The sequence below is a fragment of the Phoenix dactylifera genome, chromosome 15, assembly GCF_009389715.1.
Source record: "Phoenix dactylifera cultivar Barhee BC4 chromosome 15, palm_55x_up_171113_PBpolish2nd_filt_p, whole genome shotgun sequence".
In the NCBI taxonomy this organism is placed as follows: Eukaryota; Viridiplantae; Streptophyta; class Magnoliopsida; order Arecales; family Arecaceae; genus Phoenix; species Phoenix dactylifera.
Window position 1 is genome coordinate 9650790 of NC_052406.1, and position 24377 is coordinate 9675166.

General features: G+C 38.7%; 2 protein-coding genes across 2 annotated transcripts; one reads left to right on the forward strand and one right to left on the reverse strand.

The window, feature by feature from the left end:
• Positions 1-3539: 3539 nt before the first annotated feature.
• On the forward strand, positions 3540-17225 carry LOC103705804 (transmembrane 9 superfamily member 3-like). The gene is made up of 8 exons (XM_039134368.1): positions 3540-3554; positions 8799-9059; positions 9894-9934; positions 10035-10617; positions 12607-12744; positions 12952-13108; positions 13311-13795; positions 16629-17225. Exons 2-8 carry the CDS (start codon positions 8905-8907, stop codon positions 16846-16848), a joined length of 1779 nt encoding a protein of 592 aa, XP_038990296.1. The 5' UTR covers positions 3540-3554; positions 8799-8904; the 3' UTR covers positions 16849-17225.
• A 2624-nt stretch (positions 17226-19849) lies between these two features.
• On the reverse strand, positions 19850-22913 carry LOC103705805 (protein indeterminate-domain 16-like). The gene is made up of 4 exons (XM_017842442.3): positions 22231-22913; positions 21712-22111; positions 20092-20856; positions 19850-19993 (listed from the first exon to the last, which is right to left on the reverse strand). Exons 1-4 carry the CDS (start codon positions 22355-22357, stop codon positions 19897-19899), a joined length of 1389 nt encoding a protein of 462 aa, XP_017697931.2. The 5' UTR covers positions 22358-22913; the 3' UTR covers positions 19850-19896.
• Between the last annotated feature and the right edge of the window lie 1464 nt (positions 22914-24377).

The following is a 24377-nucleotide window of genomic DNA, read 5'->3' on the forward strand; positions in this document are numbered from 1 at the left end:
AACATGTTAAGTACCTAATACACAAGAATCTAATGCAAAATTTTTTAAGAAAGTGACGCACATATTATAAAATTTTAGTGCATACGTTTGAAAAAGGTGATCTACACGTGCTTAGTTTTGCTATAAGATTTATTATTATGTTTCAAGTCATGCAAGTGACCTAGTTCTCTAAAAAAATATACGCACCAATGATTAAGAATGTATAGATCATCCATTTAGAAATATGTACATTAGCAGTTTATAATGTAATCCTTTAAAAATATGCGCATCATTATTTAAAGCATGTGTATCAGCTCCCAACCAAATAGTGTGTTGCTTAATTAAAACGTGTGAATCTCTTGCTTAAAATACATGCATCGATAATTAAGCATGTATAGATTGACCATTTTAATATAGGTATCAAAAGTTTATAATGTTTGCATCGTCTTTTTAAAACATGTGCACTAGATTTTTATGCATCAACTATTTAAGATGCATATACCACCAATTTAAAACATGCACATCATATATTTAAAATATATACTTGTAACTCTTTAATATCTTATAATATATGCATTAACTATCATCCCATCCAATAAGCATATTATCCAATGCAATGCCTGTTTAAATTGTGAATTGACAATTAAGCATTAGCTATTTAAGATATTTACATCACCAATTTAAAACATGAACGTCAATTTCATCTAATACACATTACCTTTTTAAAACCTATGCATCAACAATCTCCACCACCACCAATGGTTGTTATGGATGATGGTGTAAATTACCAATGGTGGTGGGCAATGATACATGATGGTGTGTATTATCATGTGGTGATAGAGAACATTTTTGGTGGTGAGTAGAAGTGGAGATTTTCAATAATAGCGAGATGTGGTGGAGATCAATGACAATGTTGGTGGATGGCGTTAGAGATCTTCCGTGATGGTGGATAATAGTGGGTGATCTACCACCATAGCAGATGGTTGTGGATGGTGGTAAAGATTGTTGACGATTATGGATGATATTAAAGATTGTCGACAATAATGGGTGGTATTCGAGATTGCAAGTAGTGATGGGTGGTGATAAAGACGTTAGCATGATAATGAAAATCTTTGGCAATGGTAAATGGTGGTAGAAATTGATGAAGGTCGAGGTAGATGGTGGTAGAGATAAACAAATATGATAGTAAGTAGTGATAAAATTTTTTAGTGATGGTGGTGGTGGTGGTAGAGATTGATGATGATAGTGGAGATCTACTATGATAATGGTGAATGACAATAGCAACAGTGATCGATAGTAATGGGTTGTGATGGAGATTGACAGTGATAGTAGTGGATGGGTGTGGAGATTATCAGTGATGGTAGGTTGCGATGAATAGCAAGAGAGAAACTGGTCATGAAATGTTCACTTTTTCTCTCCTTTTATTCTCTCCAAGCATTTTTCTTATTTCCTATATTTTATACATCTTTTTTGCAAAAATGGTATTTCCAAATTAGAAAATGACTATTTATGCAAGAAATAAAAATAAAATGTCTGTTTTTGCAAAACATCCTAAATAGTTTGCTCAATGCACATGAAAGGATCATGCTTAGATATCCATAAAGAGTGGGACCCATAAATTTATCTTTGTTGAGATGCAGATTGGTTATTTTATCTTCCTTGGTTTTATCTTGAACCCTTTCTACATTGCATCCAAAAAAATATACAAAAAGAGGGGGGAAGGAGATCCATCCAAGTTTGGATAAGAGGAAAAATGTTTTTCTTTTTGTGAAAAAATTGAGTTGACTTTTTAGAAAATATATGGAGCGGCTTGATTGAAAGATGTTTTTTTGCATTTATTTTCTTGAACTTTTTCTAAATTTTGGACTGTCATGCTTCTTCTCTATTTCCTATAAAGATAAGATTCCTAGAACTGTAAAATAATTATGAATTGTGCAGAGATTTCAGTAATTGGATGGCTTTATTGATTAGTGCTATGACCAGCTTTCCTAATGCTAATCTTTTTTTACACTTGGGAGAAATAACTAGCTTACATTTGATAAAAGGAGCTCATCGACTTTATTTTTACTTATGAAAATTATTTTTTATTGTGAGCTTAGATTCTTTTTGAACTTTACCTGATGCTTATTCCTTGGGCATTCAGAGCACTCATGGAATATATTTTTGCATGTTTATAATTACGTGCGCATTTATTGCAAATAGTCATGGACTAGGTCAATTGGGTGCTTCATTTGAGACACAGACATGATTGTCCATTGGATCATCTCTACACATATAAGTAGACGCCAACTCAAGCGGGCATCATCTCCTTGCAATTGTACCATAAACCAAGCTCAAAATCCATTATCTACGAGCCTCTTCCATTTAATAATATAAATAATTTTACTTTTTTCTCTTTTTGCAAAAACCTCTTTTGTAAAAGTGAATAATAGGAAAAGAGAATGAAGAAAATAATATAGATTATTTCTCCATTTTATCATATGCTCATTATGTCATGCAACGAAAGCTATATACTCCCATATGGTGACATATATGAACAGATAATATGTATTTGGGTAACCAACTAATTGTTTTGGCATAAGTGAAACCTCACCAGCCGCAAATGTACTTTGTTTGCAAAATATATGACTATTGATTGCAGTCATAATGTCCCAAGTCAATTGATGCATGGAGGCTACCTAATGTACAAGGCCACAAATAGGTCAAGCAGAATTCTGGACTGCTTAAGCTCAAATCCAAGTACCACAATGCTGATTAAGATCAACTTAAGCTTGAATTTTTAACTCAACCAAATATTTTCAAGCTTTACTAAAGAATTGCTTGCATGAAACAATTCTTGGGTCCGGTAAGGGCTAGTATTAAGATGTGTTAAGTATTGGCTCTTTATCAACCAAGTTATCAAACTCAACTTAAGCCCCAAAGCAAGTTATCAAGCTCATGATCATTTCAAAAATCAAATAATCTTGTAGAACAATAAAATAATGTAATATATTCATCGAAACTGCCGAGCAATTGCACAAGATTTCATTTTTCATATGAATTTCTTCCTAGAGTCTTGGTGCCATCTTAAGCTCCTTCTCTTGTTTGATTTTATTAGCCCTTAATGTTGAACTTGTGTAACCCAAGTGAGATAGCATGGGATCCTTGTCCAATTAAAAATTTTGTCTATCATTCACGTTTGCAGCTAAACACATTATAACTTTTAATCTTTCTTCTTCTTTTTCTTTTTTAAATCTTAAAGACGGCAAGAGGAGTATACTCACAAACAATGTGCAAAGTTTTGGAAAGCAAAGCCATCACTCATTTTAGTAAAGAACACAATTGCCTAGGTGAAGATCCAGAATTGTATTTTTTGATTAGAAGGTTGGTAAATTGTTGGTCATCTACATGCAAACTTAGGATAATGGGCTCCAATCTGGCTTATTTTGCCTTCAATTATGCACACCAGTGGAAGCATTAATTATATAACAATCATATAATCCACTCTTAAATACTGAGTACCGAATTTCTCATATTTCTCCTTCAAAGGTGAGTATTAAATCAAGAAGAGGAGGACATGTAAAAGGATGGATAGTATACTGTTGGCCAAGTCCCACCTTATGTGAGGTGGGACCCAGCAATTTAAATAAAGAAAAAAAAAAGGGGAAACAAAAAGAGGGAAAAGAGGGGTTAGGGTTAATTATTCTATTAGAGGGTGGATGAGAAGAAAACAAAATAAGGTAGCCGTCTTGGGAGAAGTGCTTGTGGAATCCATCTCAAGGAGGAGGTGAAGATCTTATTCAAGGCATTTCAAGAGGAAGAAGAACCTTGTGCAAACCTACACTCGGTGAGATTGTTCTCATTTTATTATTGGAGCCTAAACTCTTTTTCATATAAACTCTTTGTTTGTGATCCAAGGAAGAGATCCTTGATGTATGTGATCCTCTAGCTTAGCCTAGAGAAGATACTTTGTAAGCCCATTATTGTTGATAGTGGAGGTTTGTGGTGGACTTAGGTCCGGTGGTTTTTTCCCCTCATATTGGAGGGTTTTCCACCTAAAAATTCTTGTCTCTTTCTTGTGGTTTGTTTTTTTTGGTGGTTCTTACATTGATTAATTATTGTGGTATTCTCATTCTACTCACACAAAGATAGGAAAGTTTTCATCTAGTGAAGGGGTCTTTCCTAACAAGTGGTATCAGAGCAAGGTTTTGTGCCTACAAGGTGTTTGATAAAATTCTTGTGTGACTCGAATGGAGGATTCTATGGGAGGCATGATTAAATTGACATCTTCCAACTATGCCATTTGGAAACCTAGGATGGAGGATATCCTTTATTGTAAGGATTTGTATGAACCTATCCATGGAGATGAGGCTAGGCCAAAAGAGAAGACTGACAAGGAATGGGAGATAATGAATAGAAAGACAGTTGCACAAATTAGACAATGGGTTGATCAGACTGTGTTTCATCATGTTGCTCAAGAAACCAATGCCTTCTCTTTGTGGAAGAAATTAGAGGCCATGTATGAGAGAAAGACTGCACAGAATAAAGCCTCTTTGATTAGGAGGCTTGTCAACTTGAAGTATAAAGATGGGAAAAGTGTGACAGAACACTTGAATGACTTCCAAGGCTTGGTGAATCAGTTGACTACTATGAAGCTTGTCCTAGATGAGGAGTTGCAGGCTTTGTTACTTCTTAGTTCTTTGCCAGACAGTTGGGAGACTCTTGTGGTGTCTCTAAGCAATTCTGCACCTGACGGCAAGGTCACTTTGGATATGGTAAAGGATAGCATGCTAAATGAAGAGGTTAGAAGAAAAGAACAGGGAATATCTCCTGAAGCTGAGGCTCTTGTGACAGAAAGAAGAGGTAGAAGCAAAAGCAAGTATCCTTACAATAGAGATAAATCCAGGGGCAGGTCAAAGTCAAGGAAAGGCATAAAATGCTATCATTGTGGCAAACTAGGACACATGAAAAGAGAGTGCAGAGCATTGAAAAGAGAGCAGAACACAGAAAAAGGTGAAGCAAAGACAGAGGAAAAGGATGTTACAGCAGTTGCAGCTGATGCAGATGTCATTGTTGTTAGTGATGGTTGTGTCAACCTTGCATATGAAGATAGTAACTGGGTGATTGATTCTGGTGCTTCTTTTCATATCACTCCACATGGTGGTTTCTTCACATCCTATACTTCTGGTGATTTTGGTTGTGTTAGGATGGGAAATGATGGTTTATCCAAAATTGTTGGCATGGGGAGTGTATGTTTAGAGACCAATACAGGGTGCAAGTTGCTACTCAAAGATGTTAGACATGTTCCGGATATCCGCCTCAATTTAATCTCCACCGGCAAGCTTGATGATGAAGGTTATAGCAATCATTTTGGTGAAGGAAAATGGAAGCTCACAAAAGGCTCTTTGTTGATAGCAAGAGGAAAGAAAAATAATACTCTCTACATGATGCAAGCAAAGCTAAAGAAAGGAGAGGTGAATACAATTGATGATGATTTCTCTACAAAGCTTTGGCACAAAAGGCTTGGGCACATGAGTGAGAAAGGACTTCAAATTCTAGCCAAGAAGGAGTTGCTACCAAATACCAAAGGTGTGTCTTTGAAAACTTGTGTTGATTGTTTAGCCGGAAAACAACATAGAGTTGCATTTCATAGAACACCTATATCTAGAAAAATTAACATTCTAGATTTGATACATAGTGATGTATGCATGATGGATAGTAGAACTCTTGGTGGTGCACTTTATTTTGTTACCTTTATTGATGATCATTCTAGAAAGGTATGGGCTTTTGCTTTGAAATCCAAGGATCAAGTCTTGGATATATTTAAACACTTTCATGTCATGGTTAAAAGAGAGACAGGCAAGAAGCTAAAGTGCATCAGGGCAGATAATGGAGGTGAGTACAGAGGGCCATTTGAAAAATATTGCAAAGACTATGGCATTAAGCTCCAAAAGACAGTTCCTAAAACACCGCAAGAAAATGGAGTTGCAGAGAGAATGAATAGAACAATTGTAGAGAGAATCAGATGTATGCTCTCTCATGCAAAGTTGCCAAAATCATTTTGGGGTGAAGCTATGAGGACTGCAGTGGATTTGATCAACCTTTCTCCATCGGCTCCTTTGGATGGTGATGTGCCAGAAAGAGTTTGGACAGGAAAAGATGTATCCTACAGTCATTTGAAGGTGTTTGGATGCAAGACATTTGTTCACATTCCAAAAGATGAAAGGTCTAAGCTTGATGGAAAGTCTAAAGAATGTATTTTCTTAGGTTATGGCCATGAAGAATTTGGATACAGGTTGTGGGATCCAAAAGACAAAAAGGTGATCAGGAGTAGAGATGTTGTCTTCTTTGAAGATCAGTTTATTGAAGACTTTGGAAAGCAAGAGAAGCCAAAGTATTTGAACAGTTCTCCAATTAATCTTGATCCAGTTCCTCCACCTATGGTCCATGATGATGATAGGGGAGATGTGCAGGATGACAGTGAGCATAGTGATACAGGTGCTAGTGAGGGTTCTACAGGTGATAATGGTCACAGTGAAGCTTCAGAATATGGTGAACTATCAAGTCAGTCTGAAATGACAGAACCAGAGGTCAGAAGGTCTACTAGACAGCACAGAGCATCATCTAGATATCCTGCTTCAGAGTATATTTTTCTTACAGATGAGGGGGAGCCAGAATGCATCCAAGAAGTGCAGAATCATAAGGACAAGGATAAATGGTTTCAAGCTATGCAAGAAGAAATAAAATCCTTATATGAAAATCATACTTTTGATTTGGTAAAGCTTCCTAAGGGTAAGAGACTACTCAAGAACAAATGGGTATACAGATTAAAGGAGGATGAGAGCGGCTTAAAACCTAAGTACAAAGCAAGATTAGTTGTGAAGGGCTTTGGTCAGAAGAAAGGTATAGATTTTGATGAAATTTTTGCTCCGGTTGTGAAAATGTCATCTCTTCGGATTATATTGGGTTTGGCAGCTAGTATGGACCTTGAGATTGAACAACTTGATGTGAAGACAGCCTTCTTGCATGGAGACCTTGAGGAAGAAATTTATATGGAGCAACCTGAGGGGTTTAAAACTAAGGGCAAAGAACATCTTGTTTGCAAGTTGAAGAAAAGCTTATATGGGCTTAAACAAGCACCAAGGCAATGGTATAAAAAGTTCGATTCTTTCATGATGGGCCACGACTACAAGAGGACAAAATCCGATCATTGCGTCTATGTGCAAAGGTTTAGTGATGGTGATTTTATCATTCTATTGCTTTATGTAGATGATATGTTGATTATTGGCCGTGATACTAACAAAATTGATAGGTTGAAGAAAGACTTAAGCAAGTCGTTTGCCATGAAAGATATGGGGCCCGTAAAGCAAATGCTTGGCATGAGAATTTCTCGTGATAGAAAGATCAAGAAGCTTTGGCTATCACAAGAAAAGTATATTGAAAGGATGCTCGAGCGGTTTAATATGGAAAAGGCTAAACCGATTTCCTCTCCACTTGCAAATCATTTCAAACTCACAAACAAGCAATGTCCTACAAATGAAAGGGAGAAAGAGGAGATGCAAAAGGTACCATATGCTTCAGCAGTAGGAAGTTTGATGTATGCCATGGTGTGTACAAGACCAGACATAGCATATACAGTTGGTGTTGTGAGCAGATTTCTCTCGAATCCTGGCAAAGAACATTGGGCTGCAGTTAAATGGATATTTAGATACCTTAGAGGTACTTCCAAAGCTTGCTTATGCTTTGGAAATGGAAAAACTATGCTAGAAGGATTCACAGATGCAGATATGGCTGGTGATATTGATACTCGAAAGTCTACATCGGGATACATGATGACTTTTGCAGGGGGAGCTGTTTCATGGCAGTCCAAATTGCAGAAATGTGTTGCTTTGTCCACTACAGAGGCCGAATATATTGCGGTGACAGAGGCATGTAAGGAAATGTTGTGGATGAAAAGATTCCTCCAAGAATTGGGCTTGAAACAAGACAAGTATACTCTTTTTTGTGATAATCAGAGTGCCATTCATCTTAGCAAGAATCCCAGCTTTCATTCAAGGTCGAAGCACATTGATGTAAGGTATCATTGGATTCGGGATGTGTTGGAAGAAAAGCTTTTGCATCTAGAGAAAATCCATACCGATGAGAATGGGTCGGATATGATGACTAAAATTTTGCTTAAGAAGAAGCATGATATTTGTATGCTTAAGGCAAGCTTGGTGGAGCCTCTCACATAAGATGGGAGGGGGAGAATTGTTGGCCAAGTCCCACCTTATGTGAGGTGGGACCCAGCAATTTAAATAAAGAAAAAAAAAAGGGGAAACAAAAAGAGGGAAAAGAGGGGTTAGGGTTAATTATTCTATTAGAGGGTGGATGAGAAGAAAACAAAATAAGGTAGCCGTCTTGGGAGAAGTGCTTGTGGAATCCATCTCAAGGAGGAGGTGAAGATCTTATTCAAGGCATTTCAAGAGGAAGAAGAACCTTGTGCAAACCTACACTCGGTGAGATTGTTCTCATTTTATTATTGGAGCCTAAACTCTTTTTCATATAAACTCTTTGTTTGTGATCCAAGGAAGAGATCCTTGATGTATGTGATCCTCTAGCTTAGCCTAGAGAAGATACTTTGTAAGCCCATTATTGTTGATAGTGGAGGTTTGTGGTGGACTTAGGTCCGGTGGTTTTTTCCCCTCATATTGGAGGGTTTTCCACCTAAAAATTCTTGTCTCTTTCTTGTGGTTTGTTTTTTTTGGTGGTTCTTACATTGATTAATTATTGTGGTATTCTCATTCTACTCACACAAAGATAGGAAAGTTTTCATCTAGTGAAGGGGTCTTTCCTAACATATACGAATCCATACGTGTGCAGTTGGTCTTCGTACGCCGGGGGGCTCTCGTTGTTATAGTGCACGGAAGAGGTACATCTCTTCACGTCAAGGGAGTGGAAAGAGGGATGAGGAAGAGGGCGGTGGCTCCGGCGGCGGTGGCGGCGCTGCTGCTGTGTTTCGAGATCGCCGGAGTCGTATTGGGCGCCTCCGACCGCCGCTACAAGCCGGAGGATCCGGTCCCCCTATATGCCAACAAGGTCGGTCCCTTCCACAACCCTAGGTGAGACCGCTGCTCTCTTTTCTCCTCTTCTCTTTAGCCGGAAGGTCCTCAGATCTTTTTTTTTTCCTTTCCGATACGGGAGATTTCTAGGGTTTAGATGATCCCGGTCTCCCAGATACGCTGCTCTTTTGGATCCTATGCAGTATAGGGAGTGATATTTCTTATCTTTTTTCCGCTTTTAAGTAGAAGTGTTTCTTTCTCTTATTGGAGTTTAGAGATCTATAAATGCTGTGAAATTTATTGGATAATGATGGTCTTGAATCAAGCGGTCTCTGTTCCAGATCTGCGAAAAAAATGGGAACTTTGGGGGATTTGATTCTTGATTTATTTCGAGGTGGAGTGCTAATGGGTGGGTCTTATGTGGATGTCTTGGGTCCTAATCGTAGGCTTATATTCTTCTTAGCCTCATGTGATGTTTTGGATAGTTTTGATAAAAAGCTAATTTCGCGGGAACTACATTGCTGTCCTTCAGTTGTTTCTTATTTAGTAGTTAGAAGTGAGTACCTTAACAAGTATGACGATGCAGGAACCACTAATTGTGATCATACGTTATCAAATCGAATTCCTTAATTACTAACCTGGATATTAATAAAAATCCTGCAATAAGAAAACAAAGAAACAAACTACTGAAAATTTTAATAGATTTAAAAAAAAATGACGGAATAATCTTATCACATAATTGAAAATCATTTTTTTTGAGCTGTTTGAGGATTTAAAAGTCTTCGAATTATTGTGATTATTTTTATTAATAAAGCTTAATTGTCGGGTCATATGTCGTTCATATTCAGTATTTTTGCTTACATCGCCCAGATAACATTTGCTTATGTTTTCCAGTGAGACCTATCGGTACTTTGATCTCCCCTTCTGCACCCCAGGTTAGTTTCTGGTCCATAGACTTCAACCCTCTTATCTCTTTCCATCATGTTCTTTATGTACATATTTTTCCCATGATTCATACATAAACATTATCAACAGAGCATGTGACCGAGAAAAAAGAGGACCTTGGTGAAGTTTTGAATGGGGACCGCCTTGTTATTGCCCCATACAAGCTTGATTTTCGTGTCGATCGAGATTCCAAAGTGGTCTGCAAGAAGCAGCTCAAAAAAGAAGACGTGGCCAAGTTCAGGAATGCCATAATCAAAGACTACTATTTTCAGATGTACTATGATGACCTCCCTATTTGGGGATACATTGGAAAGGTTGACAAGGAAGGCAAGGACCCAAGCGAGTTCAAGTACTTCCTTTACAAGCATATCCACTTTGACATTCTCTACAACGATGACCGTGTGATCGAGATTAATGTTCATACCGATCCCAGTGCACTGGTGGATGTCACGGAGGACAGGGATATTGAAGTAGAGTTTTTATATTCTGTGAAGTGGAAAGAGACAACCACACCCTTTGAGAAGAGAATGGATAAGTATTCACAGTCCTCTTCGCTGCCACACCACTTGGAGATCCATTGGTTCTCGATAATTAATTCATGCATCACAGTTCTTCTCTTGACTGGCTTTCTTGCCACAATTCTCATGCGGGTGCTGAAGAATGATTTCGTCAAGTAAGAAGTCTTTTAAATCCCTGAAACTTATGTTTTATGCTTCATGTTTGTGTATGTGAGATGATTGTCATGGTATATAAAAGAAAGTGGCTAGACAAAATCTTGAAACACCTCAAAGGATACAATTATTTTAGATTTAAATATGGAGAAACTATTAACTTTACATCCAACCCATTTTGTGAAACTTTTCAATTTTCACCCTCATAGTATCTGTATTACATTCATTGCTCGTTCAGTTGAAGTATCTCTGCTTTCTTTTGAATGCAGTGATTTTTGTCAAAAACATGTTTCATAATTTTTGCATATGACTAAGTCTTCACATTGCTGGAAAATATTGATTATGCTCGGTAAGTATGGTCAGATAAAGTGTCATGTAAGAGAAAATAAATATGCTGAACTATATTTTATAATACACTGGATGTAATTGTCTATAGCAAAATTATGTCTCGAGATTATTGAAGACAAAAGGATATTAGTTTGTGCACTATGCATTAAAGCTCGAAAATCAGTATAGACAGTTGACAAATCCAAATCATATTTGATAATGTGAAGCTTGTAACTGTGTTTAATAAGGCTTCAATTCGATCAGCTGAAGTCGCCAAGTCTCTTTCCTCTACATCACTTCATGATGCATTTGCTGCCACCATGATCAAAAGAAGCTGATTTTTCCCTGTTTTGTGATGGTGCTTCTATCTATTTTTTTTTTTTTTCGCTCGACATTGTAGCTTACCACACTCTCTTCTTTTTTTTGTAAATACTTTTGAATTTTTGAATAAAGGCTGGGTGGCATCTTTTTTCCTCCCTTATCATGAAAAACAAAACTTATAGTAAATTGCCATTCATTCTTAAAATTAACCAATGGCAAATGTACCACTAACATATCCTATTTTTTATAGTGCGCACTCTTTTTTAAGCTACATAATTAGGATAGTATGCCATGGAATCAGTAAATTATTAAATATATGTTAGTGCTTGAATGTCTGGGCATGTTCAATTAATAGACAGGGAGCAATAGATGATGAAGGTCATGAGCCTTCGGGTTCATCAAGTTTCCAAAGTAAAAAAAAAAGAGGAGGGTCAAAGCTCAACTTTGTTTCGCGCATGGTGTTGGCATGGCATTTGTAAAACTAGAAATTCCGACCGCAAATTTTTTTAATATACAATCAAATATCTATGCTCATCGTGTCGTTCTGGTATCTCCCACATGCCTATTATTTATTATCATGGACTAAAATAACTTGCAAAGATGGTGTAAGCTTCATTTTCATCTACTTGGACTTTTTAAAGACTAGAAGCATGACCTCTTATTTGCCTACAAGTCATATTCAGTACTCCTGCAGCAGCTTTTATGAGCTGTATGGTTGAACAACTAGAGATACAGACATTTTGTCATCCCTAGTCTATTTGTATCTACTACTTTGTGGCTTTATCTGGTGATCTGTTAGTCTGGATATGTTAATATATTGGGTCAGATGATACGGGATCTGACAGGTGGGAGGATGGAGGGTGAGGGAATGGAGGAACCTAGGCCAATGACCTTATTTTAACCAGTGGATAAGGCAGATACTCGCATATATCAGCAGACAAATTGCTATACTGAAACTCATATTTCTATTGTCTCAATAAGTTTCTGACCTTGAGATACAGATTATATTTGAAAAATTATATTCTGATGCTTACATTGTGCTCCTAACCTGTATTACCTGGACTGTTCATTGAAACTTAAACATGGGTATGGGTAAGGCACCTACCTGAGTCTGGGTTCTCAGGAAATAATTCTAAGAGCTTAGTGAGAACCAACACCTGAGCATCCACACGAACCTGACATAGCATGTATATAACTTTTAATACTTTGCATTGGTAGATTGTCTTGCTTTATACTTCTGCAATGGTAGAGTGATTTTGCTTTGTTATTAAATGTTCTGTATGCAAAGTCTATAAATACATTGCTGGACTGACAAATTATGCTTTCATTTTTTTGTGTCAAAGGTATGCTCATGACGAGGAGTCTGCTGATGACCAAGAGGAGACTGGGTGGAAATATATTCATGGGGATGTCTTTAGGTTCCCAAAGAACAAGTCACTTTTTGCTGCATGTCTTGGTTCTGGCACCCAGTTATTTGCTCTGTAAGTTAAAATTTGATTGCTCCATAAGCATAAGTTAAGCATGAATGTTTACAAACCTTTTGATTTCTAAGTTCTAGATTTTTGAAAAGTACTAATATTAGTTCTTGTGGGTTAACTAGCATTTTTTTATGATATTGGAGCTTTACTGAGACTATAAATTGCGTACTTGGATTTATCTTACACCTTTTTTCCTGACCTTCCTTGCAGCACGGTTTTTATTTTTGTTCTTGCACTTGTTGGGGTATTCTATCCCTACAATCGTGGAGCTCTTTTTACAGCTCTGGTGGTCATCTACGCACTTACATCAGGCATTGCTGGTTATACTGCTACCTCTTTCTATTGTCAGCTTGAAGGGACAAACTGGGTGCGCCTGATATATCTTTTGCACTAACATGAATTTTTTTGTTCTTGTACATTTACAGACTTACATACATGTGCTCATGCATAAAAAATAAGTCGTTTTTGCATGCATTTAAACCCATTCACAAACACAAAACCTGTATGGGTAGGTGCACATATGATACTTAAGTTATTCTCTTTTTTTTTTTTGTCTTTCTGTTTTGCAGGTGAGGAATTTGCTGTTGACTGGATGCCTGTTTTGTGGGCCTCTTTTCCTGACATTTTGCTTCCTGAATACTGTTGCCATCATTTATAGTGCTACTGCAGCATTACCATTTGGCACCATCATTGTTATTGCTCTCATATGGACACTGGTGACTGCTCCTTTGCTTGTTTTGGGTGGAATTTCCGGTAAAAACAGCAAGACAGAGTTCCAAGCTCCTTGTCGTACCACCAAGTATCCTAGAGAGATTCCACCATTGCCCTGGTATCGAGAAACTATCCCACAGATGGCAATGGCTGGGTTTCTACCTTTCAGTGCCATCTACATTGAACTTTACTACATATTTGCAAGTGTATGGGGCCACAGGATTTACACCATATATAGCATTCTCTTTGTAGTTTTCATTATTCTCCTCATTGTCACTGCTTTCATTACCGTAGCACTGATCTACTTTCAGCTGGCTGCTGAAGATCATGAATGGTGGTGGAGGTAAGCCAGATGTTTTGTCCTTAATTTATTAACCAAACTATCTATACCCTGCATCTCTCTACTTCAGATGTCTTTTCTTTTTCTCTCTGATTTTTTGTGGGGAGCAGCAAGGGTTTCCTAATTGAGGATTCTCCCATGCCTGCTGCAGATGTTCTATTTCTTCATTTCTGCTTATGTTCTTCAATTTCTGATATATGTAAAACTGCAGTCAGGATTATTTTGTACACGGTCAAAAATTAATTTGGACCATAAGTTTGCTTTTAATTCTGATATATCTTTGCTGCCTTTTTGAAAGCCTTGTGGCATAAGTAATTTATAATGTTAGATTTCTTAAACCATAGGCTAGTGCGTGTTTTGTGTCCCTCAGCTTGCTGTTGAATGCATATCCTCAACTGCTATTCAACCTTTTAATGGTACATTTCTGATGACAAATAGTAAAATAAATTGTCTTAATATGAATCCTCATTTTTTGCTCGTTTGATATTGTGGTGATTGATGAACCATATGACCATCACCATAACATTAAGCCTGTGGGCCAACTTTGTGAATCCTATTTGCTAGTTGTTTCTCTCAAATTTCTTGATTAAGCTGTGTCTCTTCTTTACAAATTTCTCAAGTAGAGTCCTCAGTAAGCAATTTCTGAAAATACATTTACATCTTTCTTTATTTTTTGTCCATATTTCTCGAGAATCTAATTTCTTCCCTCCGATCCATCTAACTTGTTTCAATGTCTCTAAATTTCCTTTTCCTTATTTTGGCTAATTTATAGATTTCATTCCCGTCCTTAACTCTCTCTAACTTTCACTGATCACTGAACATATATCGATGACTCCACATTTTCTTTTTCATGGATGTAAGCATCATGCTCACGTATGTTTTGCTCTATGATGTTTTTTTATGGTGTTTTAAACTCACTTGCCTTTTCATTCTTTTTTTTTTGAGCAATAAAAATTCACCTTTACAACACTCTGCCATCTACTATAAATTTATTTTTCTGCTTCATCCTATATTTGAAGAGTAAGGTGTAAATATTGTAATTAGTTCTATTAGAAGTTCAGTTTGGGCCCATCAGGCTATGAAACCACAACCTAAGGAGTGTTCAATCTTGTGCTGGGTTTACATTCTTGTTTGTTGAACATATATCTTTCACTGATGTCCACAGAACATTGAAATTTCATGTGGCACAAAACTATAGATGTAAGTTCTGACTACTGAGTTACTGCCATAGAATTGGTATCACTACCTATAATATTGTTTGTCATATCAATTTGAATATGCAAATTCAAATGCCCCAAACTATAATTCATGGTCCAGATGCCTGTGCACTAGTACTTCCTTTGCCCTTGCTTTACTGCCCAACTCGCAAAAGGATTTGCTTTATCTTTTAAGTTTGGACATGTCGCCACTTGCTCTTTAATTTTGTTCATATACAACCCTTAAAATACTTGATATTAAATAATTATTCCAACTTCTTTAGCTGTTTATGTTTTTTTGACTTGCAATTTCTAATGTTGCCTTTGCTTTTGTTCTTCCCCACTTTCATGGATATGTTGAAACTAATGCCAAAAGATAGGCGAGAAATAATGCAATCATTTATTCCAATGGCTTCAGCTGCTCGGCTTATTAGTAGTTATTCTGCTTATTCTGTTGTTAATAGAACAGTTTGTTATGAGCAACGGCTTCTAATTGTTGGCTTCTATCCTTTATTATTCATATCCCATATCTTTTTTATTATAGGCACACAGCATTTGTTTACCTGTCTGCTTGATGTTATATCATTAATGGTTGCAATTTTTTTTAACTTTTAACTATTGGAGTGGATTTCTAGTAGTTTTGTCTACTAGAATTTTCATACACAAAATATAAAAATGTGTCAATTATATTTTTTGCCTCAAGCCATTACAAGACCTTGCTAAGCTTCACAGACATTAGATTTCACTTCAAAAAAAGCTTATTGTTGCTTAATGAGATTTGTAAGCTTGGTTAGTGTGTTCTCAGCTCCCAGTTGAGATTCTTAATGCTGCATCTGAACTAATTGTAATTCTTATTGCTTCAGCCATCTACTGTTGATGTTGTGTTTTGATATGGGTTTTTGAATTCATACTATATGTTTTCATTTGAATTTTGGTGTTATGTATATATAACACATTTTGTACAATTAATAATTTTTTTTTTAATAATAACATTTCTGCAAACATTTACAACTGATCTTTCACCAGAAGCATTTGGTTGCGTGTCTCAAGTTGCAGCCCATGAATATAGTTGTCTGGGTTAGCAACTGGTCTTTTGTGTAAATATACTCTCTTGTCATTACATGTGTAAAATGAGGCTCTTGTTTTTTGAGTGCTTGCTTGTTTGTCCAAGAAAGTATGGATACTAGTAATTAGACCAATAGGGACATCTTAGTGGAAAAAAGTCCTAATTGTTTGTTAATTAAATAGTTTTCTTTTTTTTGATCTTTTGGCCATCTGCCCTCCTGTTGTATATGTGAACATAGAAAGTAGATTTGGTGCTGCATGTTCTTCACAGATATGAACTGAACTTGTTCCATATCCATGATCGACTTCATAAAATTTTGATCAAACATGATTCAGAAGGGTGCCAAGCTGAAGCAGGAGGCACTTAGTAGATATAGACATTTATTCGGAAGTATACCCGCTTACCGTAGGGCCGATATTTTTTGAATGTCTTTTCCTAAGACACCCTCCCGTCTTTTTTTTTTGTGTAAAAAACAACCCTTTCTTTTTCAAATATCAAGAAATACATCTGCTGTACTACTTATACATGATGCTCCTTGCATAATGATGATGTATTTCTGCTTAACCTGATGCAGGTCTTTCCTTTGTGGAGGGTCGACTGGCTTATTTATTTATGGATACTGCTTGTACTACTACTATGCTCGCTCAGATATGTCAGGTTTCATGCAAACTTCTTTCTTCTTCGGGTATATGGCTTGCATCTGTTACGGTTTCTTCCTAATGCTCGGGATGGTGGGCTTCCGTGCTGCCTTGCTGTTTGTCCGTCACATATACCGGTCCATCAAGTGTGAGTAGCCAGTTCCCGGATTGCGATCAGATGCATGCTTCTCTTTTCAGTTATGTAAATGTTGCTTACGGTGAAAAGAACATGTATGTGATCTGTTGAAGGCTGAAATTACATGCAGATTGGAAGCAGCAGCAACAGTTAAGTAGGACCATTACTTCTAGAAATAGGTACTTCCTATGAATCATAAAGTTTGGTAGGATAGCACCTGGACATTTCCTGAAACAGATTCCTTCTGATACCTGGACCTATCATCGAAGTCATTGTTTTCTATACTTATGATGAACTTATGTTTGCATGGATTATTCTGTTTGATGCAGTAGTTACATTTCAAAGCTACACGCAGAGAATCTTATCAATGGATCTGTCAATTTTGACACTTGTCTGAGTTAAATGTGGATATTTTTTTGCCTGCTTTAGTAAAGGCTGGGTTGCTGACAATGGGATAAAATGGATATTTTTTTTTCCCAAATTCTTTATAACAGATTATGGATGGATAGTCTAATTGTGGAATTCCTTTGCAAGTTTACATGTTTGTAGAGTTGTTGGGTTGGACCATGTGGTTTTATACCTTCTTCATTATCCATTTAGATTACTATCATCAAAGATTATCCAGTTAGATTAAAAGGTAAGAAGAAAATGGTATTGTCAAGACGACATGCTTTCAGTTGACATGACAAGTGTATGGAAAGGGATGGAGGAGTGCCAACAGCTAGGTCTGGCCATGGGAATTGCTTCGCATGTATCTAATAGATACAAGTACATGTACGTTAAAATGTAGATGTGGGCACACCTATAAATTTCAGAAATGTCAAAAGATACAACATGATATTTATAAATGAATCTCGGCATCAAACTTGATAGTCCTTTCTTAGATTGTTGGACCTTTCATGAGGATTAACATTAAGCCTGAAGCTAATTTAGATAGGAAATTAATCATGAATAGACTAAATAACCTTTGAATTAACTCGAAAAGAACATTCTTCTAACTTGCATAACTCAAATCCAGCGTTAGTCAAAATAGAAAATTTGATTTTTGTTAGACAATTTACTTTTATTTATCTGCAAAATAAGGGAAGATTGATTATTTTGATGACCTTTATTTTCCCTTGTTTTTTAACAATAATAACTTTAGCAAAAGAAAGAAACTGAACCCTGTAATGATATTATTTTTCTTATTCTTTATGAAAGTTGGGAGACCCATCTAAAATTCGTTATGATAAATGAAAAAGTCCATAAAAAAAAAACCAACGGGACAAAAAGAGATGAAACTGTGGAACATATTACAGATGGGCTAGGAGATTTTTCGACAGTAACGACAATTCAAAGTTGGACATCTGACGGAAGATTACTAATTCTTTGAGCCTTTTAGATTGTATACAGTTTTTTCCAGGTTATTGATGGGGGTGCAACTCTGTAAGTTTAAATAAAGATATTCAGCTGCTATGGTTTGATGATTTTATCTGAATTAAGAGTAATAGATGAGTAACAGTAGCATTACATGTTTTCTAAAATTTTATTTTTGTTCTTTGTTTAACTCCTTTATCCTAGTGTCAAAAAAAAATGCTGGATGAATGAGTTCTGTTCATACTTTTTTTCCATGTTATCCAAGAATTAGAAATGTTCAGAGAGATCTACAGTGTTGCTACTATGATAGCACCACCTTCTGTAGCCCAGTCACTTCCAACGGCATCCATAACCCCAGCTTTCATGTTTCAGTCTGGAAAGATGATCACCAGAAAGGCTCCAAAGACTGAATGATGATATCCAAAAGACTCCAAGGAGTAAGCTAACAACTCTTTTCTTTCTTTTTCCCATGAAAAGTAAGCTGACAACTCTCTAGTAATTATTATGTTCCCCACCCAAGTGGCCATAAACTAGCTACTGTTCATCCGAAAAATGCACTCAGACCATACCCACAGAGAGAGCCTATCAGCCATTTACTGCGGTGAAAAACAACAGAAGGCCCTCTAATTCTATAATTTTTCTGATTGTACTTTTAAATATAGATCTAACGGAGCCTCAAATTCTTTAATTTTTTTGATCGTACTTTTGAATATAAGTCTAACCTAGCTCCAAATTTTATATTTTTTTGATTATATTGGTCCAACTTATGAATCCAATAAAAGTTTCAGTGCGACATCCAAACGGATCCTTAAAATTATCACACTTGCCCGGAAAAGAGAGCCAAAATAAAAACCAAAAATGAAACCGAAGCTAGCTTAATCTCTAGTAGTGCTCATGTTTATATATAGCAGACAAGTTGCTCCCAGCCCTTTCCCCCCTCTACTCGTCTCAGAAATTTATACGTCAGTATCCATCAGGAAAAGAAGTATGTCTTTATATAAGTTGGCACTGAAAACCATGGCCTGAGGGGGGTTCGTGTTTATCGGTTGGACCCCTCTGAGCATTTCCCATACTTGCATACGGAGAGAGACACATCCTACGTAACGGAAGAGGACAGTTGAAAGAAAAAGACTATAGCTACAGGAACTCTGACCCTCTCTCTCTCTCTCTCTCTCTCTCTCTGTGCGTGTGCGTGTATGCGTATGTGCGTGTGTGGTGTGGTGCCCATCACTGTGTACTCGGGCAGTGACATACTCGATTGGATTTGTGTCAGGGGCTCATAGATCTCAGTGTTCTCTCTATTCCACCACTTCAGTCGTCCTACCGAGCGGCTTTCAAATGGAGAGCGCCTCCAATGGAGAAAATCTTACTCTTTGGAACATGGGAAGATGGCGACTTTTAACAAAGATCATGAAGAACATAAGCCAACCGTAAACCTTATTTTTCTAATTTTCTTCCTCTTAAAATAATAATCATCTCATGACGCCACGAACAGCTTTACGTACGACTGGTCTATTGGAAGAGTGGTACACAAAAAGCCATATAGATATGCACAAACTCATAGGGTGTTTGACAGAAAGAGAGAGATTTGCACGAGTCATTAAGTACTTTTTTTTTCCTTAAAAAACAAACACCCCATAAAAAAAATACAACAAAGAAGAGATCAAACCCATCATCATCATCATTGTCACCTTCTTCCTTGGTTCAAATAATTAACAAAAAAATAGAAGCAAACGAGCACAAGGTTGGTTGTTGCTAGATCCACGCCCCTCTCCCCTCTCCCACCTCTCATGTTCAACTTCCGAATATCTGAGGCAACATAAGAGGTAATTACATCACTCTTTTAATTAGTATGGTAAAGCAAGAAAAAAGTGAAAAGGGAGTCTAGATTGAGGATTGAGGGCTACGCGTTGAAGATCTTCAGGGGGTGGCGCTGGTTGCTATTTTCATCTCCGTCGCCCTCAGTTACAACCGATGACACAAAGCTCACTGCAGGGAGTTCGTTCTCGTCGGCGGGCACGACGGAATTAGCCCGGAACTGCTGCCTGCAAGCACGGCAAGTCATCTGGAGAAGCATCGAGTTGATTCGCTTCATTGTGTTGTCCCTGATGACACAAGCATTCTCAAGCTCAGCCATTGCTTGCTGTCGAATCCTCTTAGCATCGGCGAATTCCTGCTCGGCCAACTCCACTTGCCTCTTGGCTTGCAGCCTTGCTTCATCAGCCAATGCCTTCTCAGTCATTGCAAGCCTTTGCTTCTCCTGAGCCTTGCCGTTGGTCCTTGATGTCCGTTCACCATTGACCGGGGCCCGTTTGCTGTCGCTAGGTCCGATCGACAGCTGCAATTTGGTGGCATGGGCCTCGTGGGAGGCGGGGGAGAGGGTCGCGGTGGTGGTGGTGGTGGCGGGGTGGGAATTGGATGCGGGGAGAAGTTGGAGCTCGACGCTGTGGGGGCGGCGGTGGTCGGATGGTGGAGGAGGTTGGAAAGCAGAGGCGGAAGCCGGCGTTCGCAGGCTGGGCCATGTGGGCGCCCCACTGCTGAAATTGGTGTCACTAGAAGGGCTCGGGCTCGATGCGGTCCGCGTTAGGCAGGCGCGCGGCGGAGTTTGTTGCAGGTCGGCACGAGCTCGGCCGCCATTGCAGGCATCCTGGTGCTCTATGAAGCTCTCCACCCTGCAGCGATGAAAAGAGGAAAGGGATTACAACAGAGTGCGACAGTTCAGCTGTTTCTGGCCTGATGCTAACGATCGCTTACTATAAAGCTATGTGATCTTTGTGAAAAGATGGAAAGGCTAAAGAAAGAGGAGATGATCCTGGAGGGAGAGCTTTCAAAATTTAAGTTTTTTTTTTTTTGAAAAAAAAAAGCAGTCAACAGGAACTCGGACTTGAAAACAAGGAAGAAAGCAACCAGTAAGCATCGGTGTTGGGAAATGTGTATCAGTTCAAGATTTACGTTGATGCCTTGGAATCCTAATAGAAGACCTCCTCGCAGGGTGGTGAGATGACATCAAATTCTAGATTCTAAAAAGCCAAAGGATAATGATTAGCAAACCACATCGTCGGAACTCCATATTTAACACACAAAAATCATCAACAAACAAACAAGAAGAATGAACCAAAATCCTGCCAAAAAAAAAAACAAACAGAATAAGCCAAGCATATGCAAGATTAGGCTAAAAAAAAAAAGAAACAGACAAAACAGGTATGCGTTGGGAATTGTGTATGTGTTTTATCTGCATTGGTTCCTTATGATAAATCCAGAAAAGGAAAACCAAATTAATGAGAGAAATGGAAGCAAGCTCGAGATTTGGATGCTGCTTATTTCGTTAACTCCAAAGGTTCATCTGAAAGCCAAATCGATACATAAAAACTGCATGGAAAGAAAGAAAAAGAAAATAGAAAAAAAAAAAAAATCCAAGGATCGAAATCTTTGCGATTTTGTGGGGGGGAAATTAAACCAACCAACCAACCACAGATGAGCTTTCCGACAGGGTGATTCGGGAGAGAAGATAAAACGAATGCACTCACCGGGAGAAGACGCGGCCGCAGTCGCAGGAGTGGCCACGGGTGCCGCAGGTCTTGAGGTGGGCCTTGTAGTCGGACTGGACGGCGTAGGCCTTGGAGCAGCGGGCGCAGACCCACTGCTTGTGGCTGCTGTGCTTGCGCCGGAAGTGCTTCTTGATGCCGACGAGGTCGCCGAGGGCGTGGCACGGGTCATGGTGCAGGCAGCTCGGCTCCGGGCACACGAACACCCGCTTCCGCACCTCCGCCGCGTCCCGCTTCAGCAGCTTCCACGGCACCTTGTGCCGCCGCCGGTGCATCTGCAGGTTCTGGTCCCTCTGAAACCCCTGGTTGCAGATCTCGCACACGTAGCGGTCCGACTCCAGCAGCGTCCTCGGCGACAGCGACACCACCTCCGCATCCGGGTCTACCCAACGATCAAATTAGCCAATTTAATCGAAACAAACAATTCGAGGCGACTCCATTAATCGGTAGTCACTGGTAGTACGATTCCTTAACAAAAATTCTTGGTTATATGATAAGTACCTGGAGTTCCTGCTGGCCTTCTCTTCCTCTTGCTATTGGTGGCGTCCTCCAAGCAGGGGAAGGAGGAGGAGGTGATGTTATTGTTGCTGGGGAGGGCCGGGGTTGCCGGCACTGTCGAACCTAGCATTTGGTGGTGTCTGATGTTTAGAGCTTTGACCGCACTCCAAAAAATTTTCGAAAAATTTGATGTTTATATATTCAGCATTGGATGTAAAGGTTATGCAATAAAAGAGTTTGAGAGGTGGTATGGGACAGGGGGATGGCTCAGGAGATGAAGAGATAGGAAAGAGATGGGGTTGGAAAAACAGGGGGAGACAGAGCTTGAGGAACCCGAGGAAGAAAAGGCTCTCTCTTACGCTGCGTTCCCTATTGTTTTATTTTTTATTTTGATGGGGAAATGAGCCTGTCTCATGCTCAATGGAAGGCAGCTTTTCAACTGCTTTGGGAGTTCATGGATGGAGGGGGTTGGGGCTGCTCTCTTATAAGGTTGTGTTGCACCTGAATTACTATTAATTAATAAAACGTTTCTAATCTTGCAAGAAATAGAGTGAGGGGTCTGAACCAATCATGAAACTTGAGCCCACCACAGACAAGGGTTGGGTTGGAGCAGGGGAAGAAAAACATCCCCACATAGAAACAAAAGCCCTAGTCACCAAAAATAAAAACCAATATCAGCACTCTTCCCATCAGTAATTCGCATCCACTTATGCTGCCCTCATCCCAATTACAGGTGAGCAGAATTCTCTCTCTCTCAATTATACCCTATACCATATGCAGCAACATGACCGGCCGTGCACCATGCCAATGGTTGAGATGTATTTTTATAGGCCGATCATCAAGATCAGCATATGATGAACGGGGGCTCAGAGAAAATATCTTGGTGATTCGCATGGTGCATATAACCACATGGTGTATACAGCGCAGGATATAATTTCTTCTTTCCTTCTCTCTCTCACACACATATATACACACATCTGCTACGACTATTAGTGATTCTATGCAACAATATGGTACATTTATATGTTGTACACTACTTTCTCTCTCTATCGGTCACTATTCTATCAAAAGCACTACTGCTGCGAAGTCTGTAGTGTCATATTGCGTTTATACATATGTTGGTATACATTACTCTTTCTCTTTATCTTACTCTCTCTCTTTAATTCTTTTACTATTCAGGCACACCATAATTTAAATCTTTAACTAACTTTTCGACATAAGCCAACAGATAAGTCTTGAATTAACTGGTTGTCATGCTTCTGAGAAGAAGTTCTTGGTTCCAATTCTGAAAGGTAGCATTTCTATCATGCTTTTCCATCGCATAAAAAAAGGCAATAGTTATACATCATATCTAGTTTGTATATGTTAGTTTTTGAGAAAGCAAAGCTTGTGTATATGTGCATGCTTGCTGTGCATTGTAAGAGTGGCATATGGCTGAATTTGGATAATAATCATGTACGAACATATACATATTTGATGGTATAATCATGTATGAACTTGTGCTGCATTTATACTTGTATGTACTTGTTGCTGGAAATTGGACCCGGGGGCTGCCGCGAACCAAAGGGGGAGGAGCTCCGCTGTCGGAATGGTGGATGGCGGTGCGCCGGCTGGTGGTGTCCTCCTGGAGAGTCCTGCAAAAAAGCCGGTGGCCGGGCTTTCCGGCGCCGGCCCTCCGAAGCTTAAGTCAGAGGGGGCTAATATGTGGGGGGAGTAAGGAGAGGAGTGTCTGTTCTTTCTGTGTGTATATTTGTGTCTGTTTTGTGTTGTCCCCCCCCCTCTTCTTCCTCCCAGGTTCCCTTTTATAGAAGGATATTATGTTACCTGGGAGGTGACAGGGGAATTTGTCATCTTTTGTGATAATTGGGTACGATTTGGCTCATTAATGGCGTAGTAGAGAATAAGGCGGGATCAGACCGGAATCAGAGAGTTGTCACGGTTGATCGGACCCGCTGGAGTGGTTGAACCGCCGGCCGTAGTGGGCCTGGGGTTCGTAGATGGTAAGTGCATTAATTGCTGAGTGAACCGGCGGTCAGGGAGAGCCATACACTTTGATGGTTCAGTGATCCGGAGATCATCTTGAGCCGTGTTCATTTAATGACTGAGTGCATCGGAGGCCTGAGGGGGTTTCATGCATTAATGACAGGTTG